Source organism: Orcinus orca, chromosome 16 (genome assembly GCF_937001465.1).
Source record: "Orcinus orca chromosome 16, mOrcOrc1.1, whole genome shotgun sequence".
Taxonomy (NCBI): domain Eukaryota; kingdom Metazoa; phylum Chordata; class Mammalia; order Artiodactyla; family Delphinidae; genus Orcinus; species Orcinus orca.
Genome location: NC_064574.1, coordinates 26057563 through 26072381, shown reverse-complemented (window position 1 = coordinate 26072381; position 14819 = coordinate 26057563). Strand labels below are relative to the sequence as shown.

At 41.2% G+C, this 14819-nt stretch overlaps 2 protein-coding genes across 3 annotated transcripts in view; both read left to right on the top strand.

The window, feature by feature from the left end:
* The window catches only part of CBFA2T2 (CBFA2/RUNX1 partner transcriptional co-repressor 2), a 168810-nt gene that overhangs the window by 129311 nt on the left and 24680 nt on the right, over positions 1-14819 (top strand). The window lies entirely within an intron of this gene.
* LOC101275177 (beta-2-microglobulin-like) lies at positions 13014-14016 on the top strand. The gene has a single exon (XM_033433483.2). It carries the CDS (start codon positions 13029-13031, stop codon positions 13377-13379), a length of 351 nt encoding a protein of 116 aa, XP_033289374.1. The 5' UTR covers positions 13014-13028; the 3' UTR covers positions 13380-14016.

Below are 14819 nucleotides of genomic sequence, written 5' to 3'. Positions count from 1 at the left end.
GATGAGCTCTAGTATTTTTCTGGTAGCATCCTTAGGATTTTCTGTATGTAGCATCATGTCATCTGCAAACAGTGACAGTTTTACTTTTACTTTTCCAGATTGGATTCCTTTTATTTTTTTTTCTTCTCTGATTGCTGTGGCTGGGACTTCCAAAACTATGTTGAATAAAAATGGCAAGAGTGGAAATCCTTTTCTTGTTCCTGATCTTAGAGGAAATGCTTTCAGCTTTTCACCCTTGAGTATGCTGTTAGGTGTCGGTTTGTCATATGTGGCCTTTATTATGCTAAGTATGTTCTCTCTGTGCCCACTTTCTGAAGAGTTTTTATCATAAATGGGTGTTGAATTTTATCAGAAGCTTTTTCTGCATCTGTTGAGATGATCATATGGTTTTTATTCTTCAGTTTGTTAATGGGTGTATAACATTGATTAATTTGTGGTGACCATGGTGTATAATCCTTTTAATGTATTGTTGGATTCTGTTTGCTGGTATTTTGTTGAGGATTTTTGCATCTGTGTTCATCAGTGGTATTGGCCTGTAATTTTCTTTTTGTTTGTAATATCTTTATCAGGGTGATTGTGACCTCATAGAATGAGTTTGGAAGTGTTCCTCCCTCTGCCATTTTTTGGAATAGTTTCAGAAGGATAGGTATTAATGCTTCTTTAAATGTTTGGTATAATTCACCTGTGAAGCCATCTGGTCTTGGACTTTTGTTTGTTGGGAGTTTTTAAGTTGCTTATTTAATTTCTTTTTTTTTATATTTTATTTATTTTTGGTTGTGTTGGGTCTTTGTTGCTGCGTGCGGGCTTTCTCTAGTTGTGGCAAGTGGGGGCTACTCTTTGTTGCAGTGCACAGGCTTTTCATTGCGGTGGCTTCCCTTGTTGCGGAGCACGATCCCTAGAGCATGCGGGCTTCAGTAGTTGTGGCTCACAGGCTCTAGAGCACACACTCTGTGGTTGTGGCTCACTGGCTTGGTTGCTCTGCGGCATGTGGGATCTTACCGGACCAGGGATCGAGCCCATGTCCCCTGCATTGGCAGGCAGATTTTTAACCACTGCGCCACCGGGGAAACCCCAGGTTGCATATTTAATTTCATTACTGGCAATTGGCTGGTTCATATTTTCTGTTTCTTCCTGGTTCAGTCTTGGCAGGTTGTACATTTCTAAGAATTTGTCCATTTCTTCTAGGTTGTCCATTTTATTGGTATATAGCTGCTCCTAGTAGTCTCTTAAGATCCTTTGTGTTTCAGTGGTGTCAGTTGTAACTTCTCCTTTTCTGATTTTATTGATTTGGGCCCTCTCCCTTTTTTTTCTTGATGAGGCTGGCTAAAGGTTTATCAATTTTGTTTATCTTTTCAGAGAACCAGTTTTTAGTTTCATTGATGTTTTCTGTTTTGTTTTTCTTTTAGTCTCTACTTCATTTATTTCTGCTGTGATCTTTATGATTTCTTTCCTTCTACTAACTTTGGGTTTTGTTTGTTCTTCTCTAGTTGCTTTAGGTGTAAGTTTAGGTTGTTCATTTGAGATTTTTCATGTTTCCTGAGGTAAGCTAGTATCACTATAAACTTCCCTCTTAGAACTGCTTTTGCTGCGTCCCATGGGTTTTGGATTGTTGTGTTTTCATTTTCATTTGTCTCTAGGTATTTTTTTATTTCCTCTTTGATTTCTTCAGTGATCCATTGGTTGTTCAGTAGCATGTTGTTTAGCCTCCATGTGTTTGTGTTTTAAAAGAGGCTTGATATGATTTCAGGTTTCTTAAATTTACCAAGTCTTGCTTTCTTGCCCATCATGTGATCTGTCCTGGAGAATGTTCCATTTACACGTGCAAAAAATTTGTATCCTGCTGCTTTCAGATGGAATGCCCTGTAAATATCAATTAAGTCCATCTGGTCTAATGTGTCATTTAAGACCTGTGTTTCCTTACTGAGTTTCTGTCTGGATGATCTGTCCATTGATGTAAGTGGGGTACTAAAGTTCCCCACTATTATTGTGTTACCATCAGTTTCTCCTTTTATGTCTGTTAACATTTGCCATATAATTGAGGTGCTCCTATGTTGTGTGCATACGTATTTACAATTAATTGTTCTGTCTTCTTCTTGGATTGATCCTTTGATCATTATGTTTGTTTGGTTGGTTTTTTTTGGCCACACTCCTTAGCTTGTGGGATCTTAGTTCCTTGACCAAGGATTGAACCCAGGCCCTCGGCAGTGAGAGCACGGAGTCCTAATTACTGGACCACTAGGGAATTTCCAGTCATAGCCTTTTTCTTTCTTTCTTTTTCTAAAAAATATTTATTTGTTTATTTTATTTATTTGGTTGCACTGGGTCTTAGTTGCAGCAGGCATGTTCCTTAGTTGCGGCTTGGTGGCTTCTTAGTTATGGCATGCAAACTCTTCATTGTGGCATGCATGTGGGATCTAGTTCCCTGACCAGGGATCGAACCCAGGCCTCCTGCATTGTGAGCGCGGAGTCTTCCACTGCAACACCAAGGAAGTCCCCACATTCTTTATTTTAAAGTCTCTTTTGTCTGATATGAGTATTGCTACTCCAACTTTCTTTTGATTTCCATTTGCATGGAATACCTCTTCCCATCTCCTCACTTTCAGTCTGTATTTGTCTCGAAATCTGAAGTGAGTCTCTTGTAGGCAGCATATATATGGGTCCTGTTTTTGTATCCATTCAGCAGTCTGTCTTGTGGTTGGAGCATTTAGTCCATTTATATTTAGAGTAATTATTGATATGCGTGTACCTATTGTCATTTTGTTAATTGTTTTGGATTTGTTTTTGTAGGTCTTTTTTTCACCTTCTTTTGTCCTCTTCTGTGATTTGATGACTATCTTTAGTGTTGTGTTTGCATTCCTGTTTCTTTTTTGTATGTATATTTATTATAGATTTTGTATAGCAGCCTGTATATATGTTTTTGTATAGCAGGTTTTTGTATAGCAGCCTATATATATATATATATACATGCTTGTTTTAAGTTGCTGATCTCTTACTTTCAAATGGGTTTTAGATACCCTGCATTTGTACTCTGCTCCCCTCATGATTATTGTTTTTGATATTATATTTTACATCTAATTGTTCTGTGTGTTTCTTTTGTTTTTAAAAATTTATTTATTTTATTTATTTATTTTTGACTGCGTTGGGTCTTTGTTACTGCGCGTGGACTTTCTCTAGTTGTGGTGAGCAGGGCTTACTCTTAGTTACAGTGCGCGGTCTCCTCATTGTGGTGGCTTCTCTTGTTGCGGAGCACAGGCTCTACGCGTGCGGCTTCATTAGTTGTGGCACACAGGCTCAGTAGTTGTTGCTTGCAGGCTCTAGAGCACAGGCTCAGTAGTTGTGGCGCGTGGGTTTAGTTGCTCTGCGGCATGTGGGATCTTCCGGACCAGGGCTTGAACCCATGTTCCGTGCATTGGCAGGCAGATTCTTAACTAATGTGCCACCAGGGAAGTCAGTTTTGTGTGTTTCTTTTTTTCTTTTTTTTTTTTTTGGTACACGTGCCTCTCACTGTTGTGGCCTCTCCCGCTGCAAAGCACAGGCTCCGGACACACAGGCCCAGCAGCCATGGCTCACGGGCCCAGCCGCTCCGCGGCATGTGGGATCTTCCCAGACGGGGGCATGAACCTGTGTCCCCTGCATCGGCAGGTGGACTCTCAACCACTGCGCCACCAGGGAAGCCCCTTCTTTTGTCTTTTAACTACCTCCCCAGTAGCTTTGTATATGGATGATTCCCTACCTTTTTTGTATTTTTGCCTTTACCAGTAAGCTTTTCCATTTCATAATTTTCTTGTTTCTAATTGTGGCCTTTTCTTTTCTGCCTAGGGAAGTTCCCTTAGCATTTGTCATAAAGCTGGTTTAGGGTGCTGAATTCTTTTAGCTTTTGCTTGTCTGTTAAGCTTTTGATTTCTCCACCAAATCTGAATGAGAGCCTTGCTGGGTAGAGTATTCTTGGTTGTAGGTTTTTCTCTTTCATCACTTTAAGTGTATTGTGCCACTCCCTTCTGGTCTGCAGAGTTTCTGCTGAAAAAAATCAGCTGATAGCCTTATTAGGAGTTCCTTTGTGTGTTGTTGCTTTTCCCTCATTGCTTTTAATATTCTCTCTTTATCTTTAATTTTTGTCATTTCGATTACAGTGTGTTTTGGTGTGTTTCTCTGCAGGTTAGTCTTGTATGGCAGGGGTCCCCAACCCCTGGGCCATGGACCAGTAGCAGTCCGTGGCCTGTTAGGAGCTGGACCGCACAGCAGGATGTGAGTGGCAGGAGAGTGAGCTAAGCTTCATCTGCCACTCCCCATCGCTCGCATTAATGCCTGAACCATCCCATCGCCCACCCCGCCCCCTGTGGAAAAATTGTCTTCCATGAAACCAGTCCATGGTGCCAGAAAGGTTGGAGACTGCTGCTGTATGGGACTCTGTACCTCCTGGACTTGGGTGACTATTTCCTTTCCCAGGTTAGGGAAGTTTTCAGCTATTATCTCTTCACACATTTTCTCAGGCCCTTTCTCTCTTTTTCTACTCCTTCTGGGTCCCCTATAATGCAAACATTAGTGCGCTTGATGTTGTTCCAGAGGTCTCTTACACTGTCTTCATTTCTTTTCATTCTTTTTTCTTTTTGACGGCAGTGATTTCCACTACTCTGTGTTTCAGCTCACTGATCCATAATTCTGCCTCGTTTAGTCTACTGTTGATTCCTTCTAGTGTGTTTTTCATTTCTGTCATTATATTCTTCTGTTTGGTTGCTCTTTATATTTTCTAATTCTTTGTTAAAAACTGCTAGTTTATTGCTCTCTGCATATATTTTCCTCCCAAGTCCTGTGATCATCTTTATGATGATTACTCAACTCTTTCTTGGGTAGATTGCCTATCTCCACATCACTGGTTCTTCTTCTGGGGTTTTATCTTGTTCCTTTGTCTGAAACATTCTTCTGTCACCTCATTTTTTTAATGTTTATTTATTTGTCTGCACCAGGTCTTAGTTGCAGCACATGGGATCTTCAGTGCCATGTGCAGGATCTTTTACTTGCAGCAAGCATGCAGGATCTTTTTTTTTAGTTGCAGCATGCAGGGTCTTTAGTTGTGGCATGCAAACTCTCAGTTGCAGCATGTGGGATCTAGTTCTGTGACCAGGGATCGAACCCTGGCCCCCTGCATCCAGAGCGCAGAGTCTTAGCCACTGGACCACCAGGGAAGTCCCCGCCTCATTTTGTCTAAATTGCTATTTGTATTTTTATGTATGTGATAGGTTAGTTATGTTTCTCAGCCTTAGAGGAGTGGTCCTCTGTAGGAGATGTCCTATGTGTCCCAGCAATGCACTCCCCTCTTATCACCCAAGGGCCACAGGCCAGCTGGTCCCAGGGTAGTGTCTCGCCTGCGTTTGCAGAGTTGCAGCAAAAATCTGTATCCACCACAAGTGCTTGAAGTTATTGCCTTTTTGAAGAAAAACATACTTCTGGCAACAAATTGCATCACTTGTGGAATCTTGCTTAACTTCAATACCACAGCCAACGCCATGCTGCACCAAATCTGTATACTACATTTTTGAGATAACAGTTATTTTGAAATGAGTTAATAATAAATATTGTTTAAATTCTCAGTTTTAATTTCGGATATAATGATTATCAATAGATGTAACCCATATTAATTAGAGGGATTATGAGACTAAAATGTTTCTGAACTGCTGCTTTAAAAGATGATTCAGTATTGTACAGAGGAAACCACTTTCATACAAGGCAAAATTCAATAAATGACTTTTTCCTCATTTGAGATTCTATCCCTGTTGTTTTGTATAACTGTAGGTGGTTCATTGTCATTGCTGTATAATGTTTCATTGTAGGAATATACCACAGTTTATACTTTTTGATGGACATTTGAGTTGTTTATATTTTGAGGCAGCATCAGGGGTCCCCCAGTACCACCCCCATGTCTTGAGATTTGCTAGAATTGTCCAGACTTGGCATATAGTTGTGCTCACAGCTAAGTTTTTTTTTTTGGGGGGGGCTGCATCAGGTCTTAGTTGCAGCCCACAGGATCTTTGTTGAGGCATGCAGGATCTTTCGTTACAGCATGCAGGCTCTTCATTGTGGTGCACAGGCTTCTCTTTAGTTGTGGCATGCAGGTTTTCTCTTCTCTAGTTGTGGCGCGCAGCTTCCAGAGCACGTGAGCTCTGTAGTTTGTGGCACACGGGCTCTAGATGAGGCGCACGAGCTCAGTAGTTGTGGCACGTGGGCTTAGTTATCCTGCAGCATGTGGGATCTTAGTTCCCTGATGAGAGATCAAACCTGCGTCCCCTGTATTGCAAGGCAGATTCTTTACCACTGGACCACCAGGGAAGTCCCTAAGATTTAATACAGAGGCGTAATAAAGGTACACAGCTGGGGCTTCCCTGGTGGCGCAGTGGTTGGGAGTCCGCCTGCCGATGCAGGGGACACGGGTTCGTGCCCCGATCCGGGAAGATCCCACATGCTGCGGAGCGGCTGGGCCCGTGAGCCATGGCCACTGAGCCTGCGCGTCCAGAGCCTGTGCTCCGCAGTGGGAGAGGCCACAACAGTGAGAGGCCCGCGTACCGCAGGGGAAAAAAAAAAAAAAGATACACAACTGGATCAAAAAGGTGAGAAACACAGTTGGGATCCGGAGGAATCCATATATAGGCTTCCTTTTTCTCCTCTATGAACAGTCACACAGAGTTCACTCTTCCCCCAGCAGTGAAAATACAGCAACTTATGTGTGATGTTTCTGCCCAAGGAACCCCATTAAACCCTCAATGCCCAAGGTTTTTCCTGGGGTCTGGGCACATAGGCACTCTTGGCATAGCACCTATGAAACTCCAGACTCATAGAAGGAAAAGTGGTGTTTAGCATCAATCAGAGTTTGTTAAAACAGTACCCACATCCATTAGGGAAACTTTTTGTTTGTTTGGGGTGGGAGTGGGGTCCCTTTATTGGTCAAATTTTAGAGTATTATGGAAAAGTATTTCTGGCTCTAGACTAATAAAATTGGCCTTAAATGTCAAAATGAGTTTGAGCATAATTGGAAGCAAAGTAGCCATCAGAATGTTAATGCCAATTCCAGCAGCAAATTAAGTAGAGTCTGCTTAATTTCAAGAGTAGAAGAAAAAAATGACAGCTCATTTGCATGCGTGCATGCGCACACGCACGCGTGCGCACACACACACACACACAGAGAAAGTGAATTTTTTTCTAACTATGAAGGAATATGTAGATGTAGCCAATCATCTCTTTTAAATGGCTGTGCTTGGGTTAATGTTTCTTTTTTTTTTTCCAAATTTTTGAAATTGTGTCATCATGAGGAGGTGGTAAAATACATATAGCACAAAATTTACCATCGTAACCATTTTTAAGTGTACAATTCGGTGGTATTAAGTATATTCATTGTTGTGCGACTATCACCACCGTCTACCTTCAGAACACTTTTCATCTTTCAAAACTGTAACTCTGTGCCATTAAACAATAATTCCCCATTTCCTTCTTTCCCCAGCTTCTGTCAGCCACCATTCTACTTGACTACTCCAGTTACCTCCTATTAGTGAAATCACATAGTATTTGTCTTTTTGTAGCTGGCTCATTTCACTTAGTGTAATGTTGTCAAGGTTTATCCGTGTTGTAGCATGTGTTACAGTTTTTTACCTTGCAAGCAGGCTTTCCTAAGGTTAGCAGTTGTAGACCAGCTATATTAACTCTTTTCTGTACAGGGGCCATTACAAATAATGAACATTTTTATTTATGGTACATGTGTGTAAGCACTGCACTGAACAATGGAATTGTGATTTCATAGGGTATACATGTATATAAATTTAGTATATAAGGTCAAATGGTTTTCCCAAGTTTTATACCAATTTATAATCTCACATACTGAGATTTTCATTCAGATCAGCGTCTTAGTCCTTTTAGGCTCTTAGAATAGAATACCATAGACTAGGTAGTTTATAAACAACCAATATTCATCTCTCATAGTTTTGAAGGTTGCTAAGTCCAAGATCAAGGTGTCAGCAGATTCGGTGTCTCATGAGAGCCCACTTCCTGGTTCATAGATGGCCATCTTCTCACTGTTTCCTCACAGGGCAGAATGGGCAAGAGAGCTCCCTGGTGTCTTTTTTATAAGGGCACTAATGCCATTCACTAGGGCTCTGTCCTCATGACCTAGCCACCTCCAAAAGGCCTCACTTCCAAATATCAACACATTGGAAATGAGATTTCAAGATAGGAATTTTGAGGGCTTAGAAAAACATATAGTCTATAGCAATTGATATTGAAACTATAATTGAAACTATAATTGAAACTATAAATATATTTGGAGACAATACAAGGTGAGAAATGTTTGTTAAATTTGATATCCATTCATTGTTAAAAAACAAACAGCAAACCAATTATAGCAGGAACTTCCTTAATCTGATGACAGTTGTATGTATAAAACACACTTTAGCAAGCCTGTGCTAAGTGATGAAATTTCAAAAGCTTTCCCTCTGATATTAGGAACCAGATAGGATCTCTTTTCTCTTCACTGTAATCCTGAACATCATAGCCTAGCAAATAAGATATAAGGATTGGGGCTTCCCTGGTGGCGCAGTGGTTGAGAGTCTGCCTGCCGCTGCAGGGGACACGGGTCCGTGCCCCGGTCCAGGAAGAACCCACATGCCGCGGAGCGGCTAGGCCCGTGAGCCGTGGCCGCTGGGCCTGCGTGTCCGGAGCCTGTGCTCCGCAACGGGAGAGGCCACAACAGTGAGAGGCCCGCGTACTGCAAAAAAAAAAAAAAAAAAAGATATAAGGATTGGAGGGACTTCCCTGGTGGTCTAGTGGATAAGACTCCATGCTTCCAATGCAGGGGGCCCAGGTTCAATCCCTTGTCAGGGAGCTAGATTCTGCGTGCATGCAGCAACTAAGAATTCACATTCTGCAACTAAGAGTCCACATGCTGCAACTAAGAACTCGCATGCCCAACTAAGAAGCCTGCGTGCTGCAACGAAGATCCCACGTGCCCCAGCTAAGACCCAGCACAGCCAAAATAAATAAATAATACATAAATAAATAAAATATTTTTTAAAATATATAAGGATTGGAGAAACATAAATAAAACTGCCATGGGCTTCCCTGGTGGCGCAGTGGTTGAGGGTCCGCCTGCTGATGCAGGGGACGCGGGTTCGTGCCCCGGTCCGGGAAGATCCCACATGCTGTGGAGTGGCTGGGCCCGTGAGCCATGGCCGCTGGGCCTGCGTGTCCGGAGCCTGTGCTCCGCAACGAGAGAGACCACAAAGGTGAGAGGCCCGCATACCGCAAAAAAAACTGCCATTATTCATAGATACAATGATTGCCTTATTTGTATTGCATTTGAGCTTACCGATCCGTTATTTTTCCTTTTCTTTCCTTTCCTTTCTTTTTCTTTTTTCTTTTCTTTCCTTTTTCCTTTTTCTTTTTCTTTTTTTCTACCATCATGTTGAAAACATTGTCTAATTTGGAGGAGAATTAACACCTTTAGATTATTATATTTCTGTATCCGTGAAAGCCTTATTTGGTCTTTTTTGTTTTATAGATTTATTTTTATTTATTTATTTTGGCTGCTTTGGGTCTTCGTTGCTGTGCACGGGCTTTCTCTAGTTGAGGGCTACTCTTCGTTTTGGTGCAAGGGCTTCTCATTGTGATGGCTTCTCTTGTTCGGAGCACTGGCAATAGGTGCTCAGGCTTCAGTATTTGTGGCATATGGGCTTTAGTAGTTGTGGCTCGCGGGCTCTAGAGTGCAGGCTCAGTAGTCATGGTGCATGGGCTTAGTTGCTCCGCAGCATGTGGGATCTTCCTGGACCAGGGCTCGAACCCGTGTCCCCTGTGTTGGCAGGTGGATTCTTAACTACTGTGCCACCAGGGAAGCCCTTATTTGGTCTTGTATTTATGAAAGGAATCATTAAGATTTTGGTAGGCATATGTAAATGGAACAGTAATTCCATGTGGAGGAGACTTCGTTAGCAAAGTCAGAAAAGGCCACACAGGTAGCAAGAGTTTAGTTCACCTGTGTGCATTTGGTATTTCTGGTGTGTAAGAGAAGAGGTAAGGTGCTGGTGGTCTGTAACTGTACCAGGAAGCAAGCGTGGCAGTTTCCACTGCAAGGTAAAGGTAAATGTTTTGTACTCTGGCTACTTATTTGGAGAATACACATTCTGGAAGGTAGTTTTATACCTTAAACTAGACAGTTCCTTTGACCTACCAGTATCTCTCCTTGACATTCATCTTAAGATAAAATAATAAACAATGTGCACTAACATTATTTATAATGTCAAAAAAAATTGAACCACCTAAATGTTCTATAAAAGCCTGAGTAAATGACAGTACCTCAGTTTAATGGAATATGATGTAGTCATATCAAGTCTGGTTCAGAGGTATAACAGAAAGGTATACTTCTTCCTATTCCTCCTGACAAATACAACAAAAAAACAATGGACGTTATGTATAAAACAAAAGTAAGAAGACTCTGAAAGATGGAGAGAAGAAGGCAGATTGGCTAGTGACCTTGAGACTCAAGTACACAGCAGTGAGTTCCCTTGGCTTTGTGCTGTCATCATATATCCTGGACTGTGGTCTGGAGAAGCCAGTATTATGGAAATACTAATGAGCACAGACCAAAAGCAAACAAACCAAAACCCACAAAAAAAAAACCCACCTCCTTCTAGCCAAAGGACTAGGAAAGGAACAACCAAACAAGATACAAAACTTTTGGACAAAAATCACTCTGTGGCAGTCAAACACCTCAGGAAAAAACCCACAATAATATACACCCTTCCCCCTCCCCTACAAGGCCTACTGGGGAGCCTGAGCTCCCACCCCTGCCCAGCAGTAGGGAACCCCTCTTTCCTTCTACAAATCAACAGAGGGTGAGTGGGGAGCCTGGGATTATACCCCACCTGAGAGCATCAAAGATTCTTCTCTTCCCAATGGCACACTATCAGAGGATGCCTCGAAAATAGAAGACGTAGATAAGATCTGGAGTCTTACAACATAGAACCCAAAACATCCAGGATACAGCAGAAAATCGCTTGTCATGCCAAGAACTGACCATCTCAAGTGGAATGAGAAAAGGTAACCAACAAACATCAGTTAAGATGACCCAGATGTTTGAAATATGTGACGAGTTTTGAAGCAGCCATCATAAAAATGCTTCAGTGAGCAGTTACCAACACAAATGAAGAAATACAAAGCCTCAACAAGGAAATAGAAGATATAAAGAAGAACTAAATGGAAAGTTGAGAACTGACAATTATAATAATGAAATTAAAAACTCAGTGATGGGGACTTCCCTGGTGGCACAATGGATAAGAATCTGCCTGCGAATGCAGGGGACACGGGCTCGAGCCCTGGTCCTGGAAGATCCCACATGCCACGGAGCAACGAAGCCTGTGAGCCACACCTACTGAGCCTGTGCTCTAGAGCCGGTGTGCCACAACCACTGAGCCCGCATGCCACAACTGCTGAGCCTGCGTGCCTGAAGCCTATGCTCTGCAACAAGAGAAGCCACCGCAAGGAGAAGCCCGCGTGCCACAACAAAGAGTGACCCCCACTCACAATGACTAGAGAAAGCCCGTGCAGCAACAAAGACCCAATGCAGCCAAATAAAGAAATAAAAAATTTTAAAAACCCAGAAAAACAACTCAGTGATGGACTCAACAATAGACTGTAGAGAACAGAGGAAAGAATCAGTGAACTTGAAGCTGGAACAATAGAAAACTACCCAGTCTATTTATTGGGAAGTCCACTACCCAATCTAAACAACATACAGAAAATAAGTAAAAAAACATGAACAGAACCTCAGGGATTTAAAAGAGTATAACAAAAGGTCTGAGTCACAGTAGGAGGAGAGAAAGAATGTGGGGCTGAAATAATGCCTGAGAAGTTCCCAAATTTAACAAAAGATCCAAGCCTACAGATTCAAAAAGGCTGAGCAGACCTCAAAGAAGACATCCCATCCCAGGAATTCCCTTGTTGTCTAGTGGTTAGGACTCCGAGTTCTCACTGCTGAGGGCCCAGGTTCAATTCCTGGTCAGGGAACTGGAATCCCACAAGCCCCGTGGTGTGGCCAAAAAAAAAACAACAACAAAAAGACATCCCATCCCATCCCCAAAAAATCTTGAAAGCAACAGAGAAAGCATCAGTAACGATGGATGCCAGAAGGAAGTGGCATATTTGTCAAGTGCTGGGAGAAAAGATTGTCAACCCAGAATCTTGTATCTATCAAAACATATCCTTCTTGAATGAAGGGTAGAAGGATCAAAATATTTTCACATGAAGTAAAGCTAAGAGAATTTTTCTTCAGCAGTCCTACACTAAAATAATGGCTAGGGAATTCCCTGGCGGTCCAGTGCCACGCTGTCACTGCCAAGGGCCCGGGTTCAATCCCCGGTTGGGAAACTAAGATCCCACAAGCCACAGGGTGTGGCCAGAAAAAAAAAAAAAAAAAGCTAAAAGAGCTTCTTGAAACAGAAAGGAACGATAAAAGAAGGAATCTTAAAATATCAGGATAGGTGAAGGAAAAATGGAAAGAGTAAAAATATAGGTAAATACAATAGACTTTACTTCTCTTGGGTTGTCTAAATTATGTTTGATGGTTGAAGCAAAAATATAGGTAAATACAATGGACTTTACTTCTCTTGGGTTGTCTAAATTATGTTTGATGGTTGAAGCAAAAATTATAACCTTGTCTGTTATGGTTGTCAGTATATATAAAGGAAATATTTAAGACAATTATTATTATAAACCGGGGAGGATAAAGGTAGATAGGGTTTCTATACTTCTTGGTCTTGATTTCAGTGGTGATAACGTTAATGTACACATGCCATAAAATGGCATAGAACTATACACACGTATTACCATGGTAGTTTCCTAGTTTTGATATTGCACTATAATTACATAAAATATAAACATTGGGGGAACCTTGGTGCAGGATACAGAGGAACCTATCTGCTGTTTTTTGCAACTTCCTGTGATTATCGTTATTTCAAAATCTTAAAAGAGCCGCCACCTGGGCTGCTCCTGTAGCGATGGCTCCCTTTGTGACCTTGGTCCTGCTCGGGCTGCTCTCGCTGTCTGGCCTGAACACTGTCCATCGTCCTCCGAAGGTTCAGGTTTACTCACGACACCCTGCAGAGAATGGAAAACCAAATTACCTGAACTGCTATGTGTCTGGGTTCCATCCACCCCAGATTGATTTGCTGAAGAATGGGGAGAAGATGGAAATGGAGCAATCAGACCTGTCTTTCAGCAAGGACTGGTCTTTCTACCTTCTGGTCCACACTGCGTTCACTCCCAACGGAGTGGATCAGTATAGCTGCCACATGAAACACGTTACTCTCAGAGAGCCCAAGATAGTTAAGTGGCATCGAGACCACTAACCAGCATCATGGAGGTTTGAAGATGCCTCATTTGGATTGGACTAATTCCAAATTCTGTTGTCTTGTTTTTTATTTTCTTTTTTTTAAATTTATTTTGTTGAAGTGTAGTTGATTTATAATGTTGTGTTAACTTCTGCTGTGTAGCAAAGTGATTCAGTTATTCTTGTCTTGCTTTTTAATGCTTATGTTTTTATGCTTTATGCATATAAATCAGAAGTTGTATTGATGTTACCGCAAATATCATCTTCTTTATAATTCTACCTAGGGCGCTACGTCTCCACGTTTGACCTGTCTTGGCAGGTAGCTGTAGTGGGGGTTCTGGCAACCTAGAGGTGGGGAAGACAGAATTTCAGGTTTAACATCAGCATCTCGGTCAAATCTGAATTCTTCAGTCTCTTCTGCATACAAAACTGGATAATAAGATAGTATGCATGTTTAGAGTAAACTTCCAATTTGTAATTTTTCTTAGAATTTTGGAAAATTTTTGAAAGATAATTTTCAGAATTATGGAAATTTATTACAGTGGATAAAACATTTTGCCATATAAAATTCATATTTACCTCTTACATCTGTTAGAGAGAGACTTGGTTGTGCCTATTTTGTTTGTTTCACTAATTAAAACAATGGTAAAACATTGTGTTCAGCTTCTCAAAGGAACAACAGCTGACTTCTCAATGTCAGTGGGATCCAGAACATAGCAGAAAGTAATCATGAATGTAGTAAAACAACTGCCTACCTAGAATTCCATACACAACAAAAATATCTTTTAAAAAATTACAGCAAAGTAAACATCATTAGATAAAAAGTCAGATTTCAGTTCCTTTTAGATCCTTACTAAAGGAGATTCTAAATGATGCACTTCAGGCAGAGAGAAGGCCTAAAATGTGAGAAGAAAGGAAGAGCAAAGGAAATGTATCAGTTCTGTGTAAAAAGAAATCAACCTAAATAAGCACATAAACTGAATATTTAATATCTAACTAGTAGAGGGCACAGGAGCTTATGGAGTGCTAGTGATGTTTTATTTCTTGACATGGATGGTGGTTACAAGAGATTTTGCTTTGTAATTTTTTGTTAAATGTACATATATTCTGCACATTTTAAAGGAATGTTATATTTCACATTAAAAATCATAAAATTAAAAAAAATCTTAAAAGATAAAAAAAATTTTAGTCTGGTGGCTTATCTATACCCATTGTCTTGTAAGATCTCTATAAGTGTTGCCCTTAGGATCCAGTGGACTAGATTCCCCTCATACTTTGCATTCTTACATTCTGTCTTCCTCAGAAGCATCTTTCTCAAGGCTGCACTTTCACTTCTTCAGTTGGCCCTTCTGCAAAGCCTTCCTTGTCCCCCTAAGTCTGCATGCCAGTAGTGTCCTGCACACATGTACTGTGATCATACTGTAATGAATGCCTTACTTTTCAGTTTTCCCACTAGACT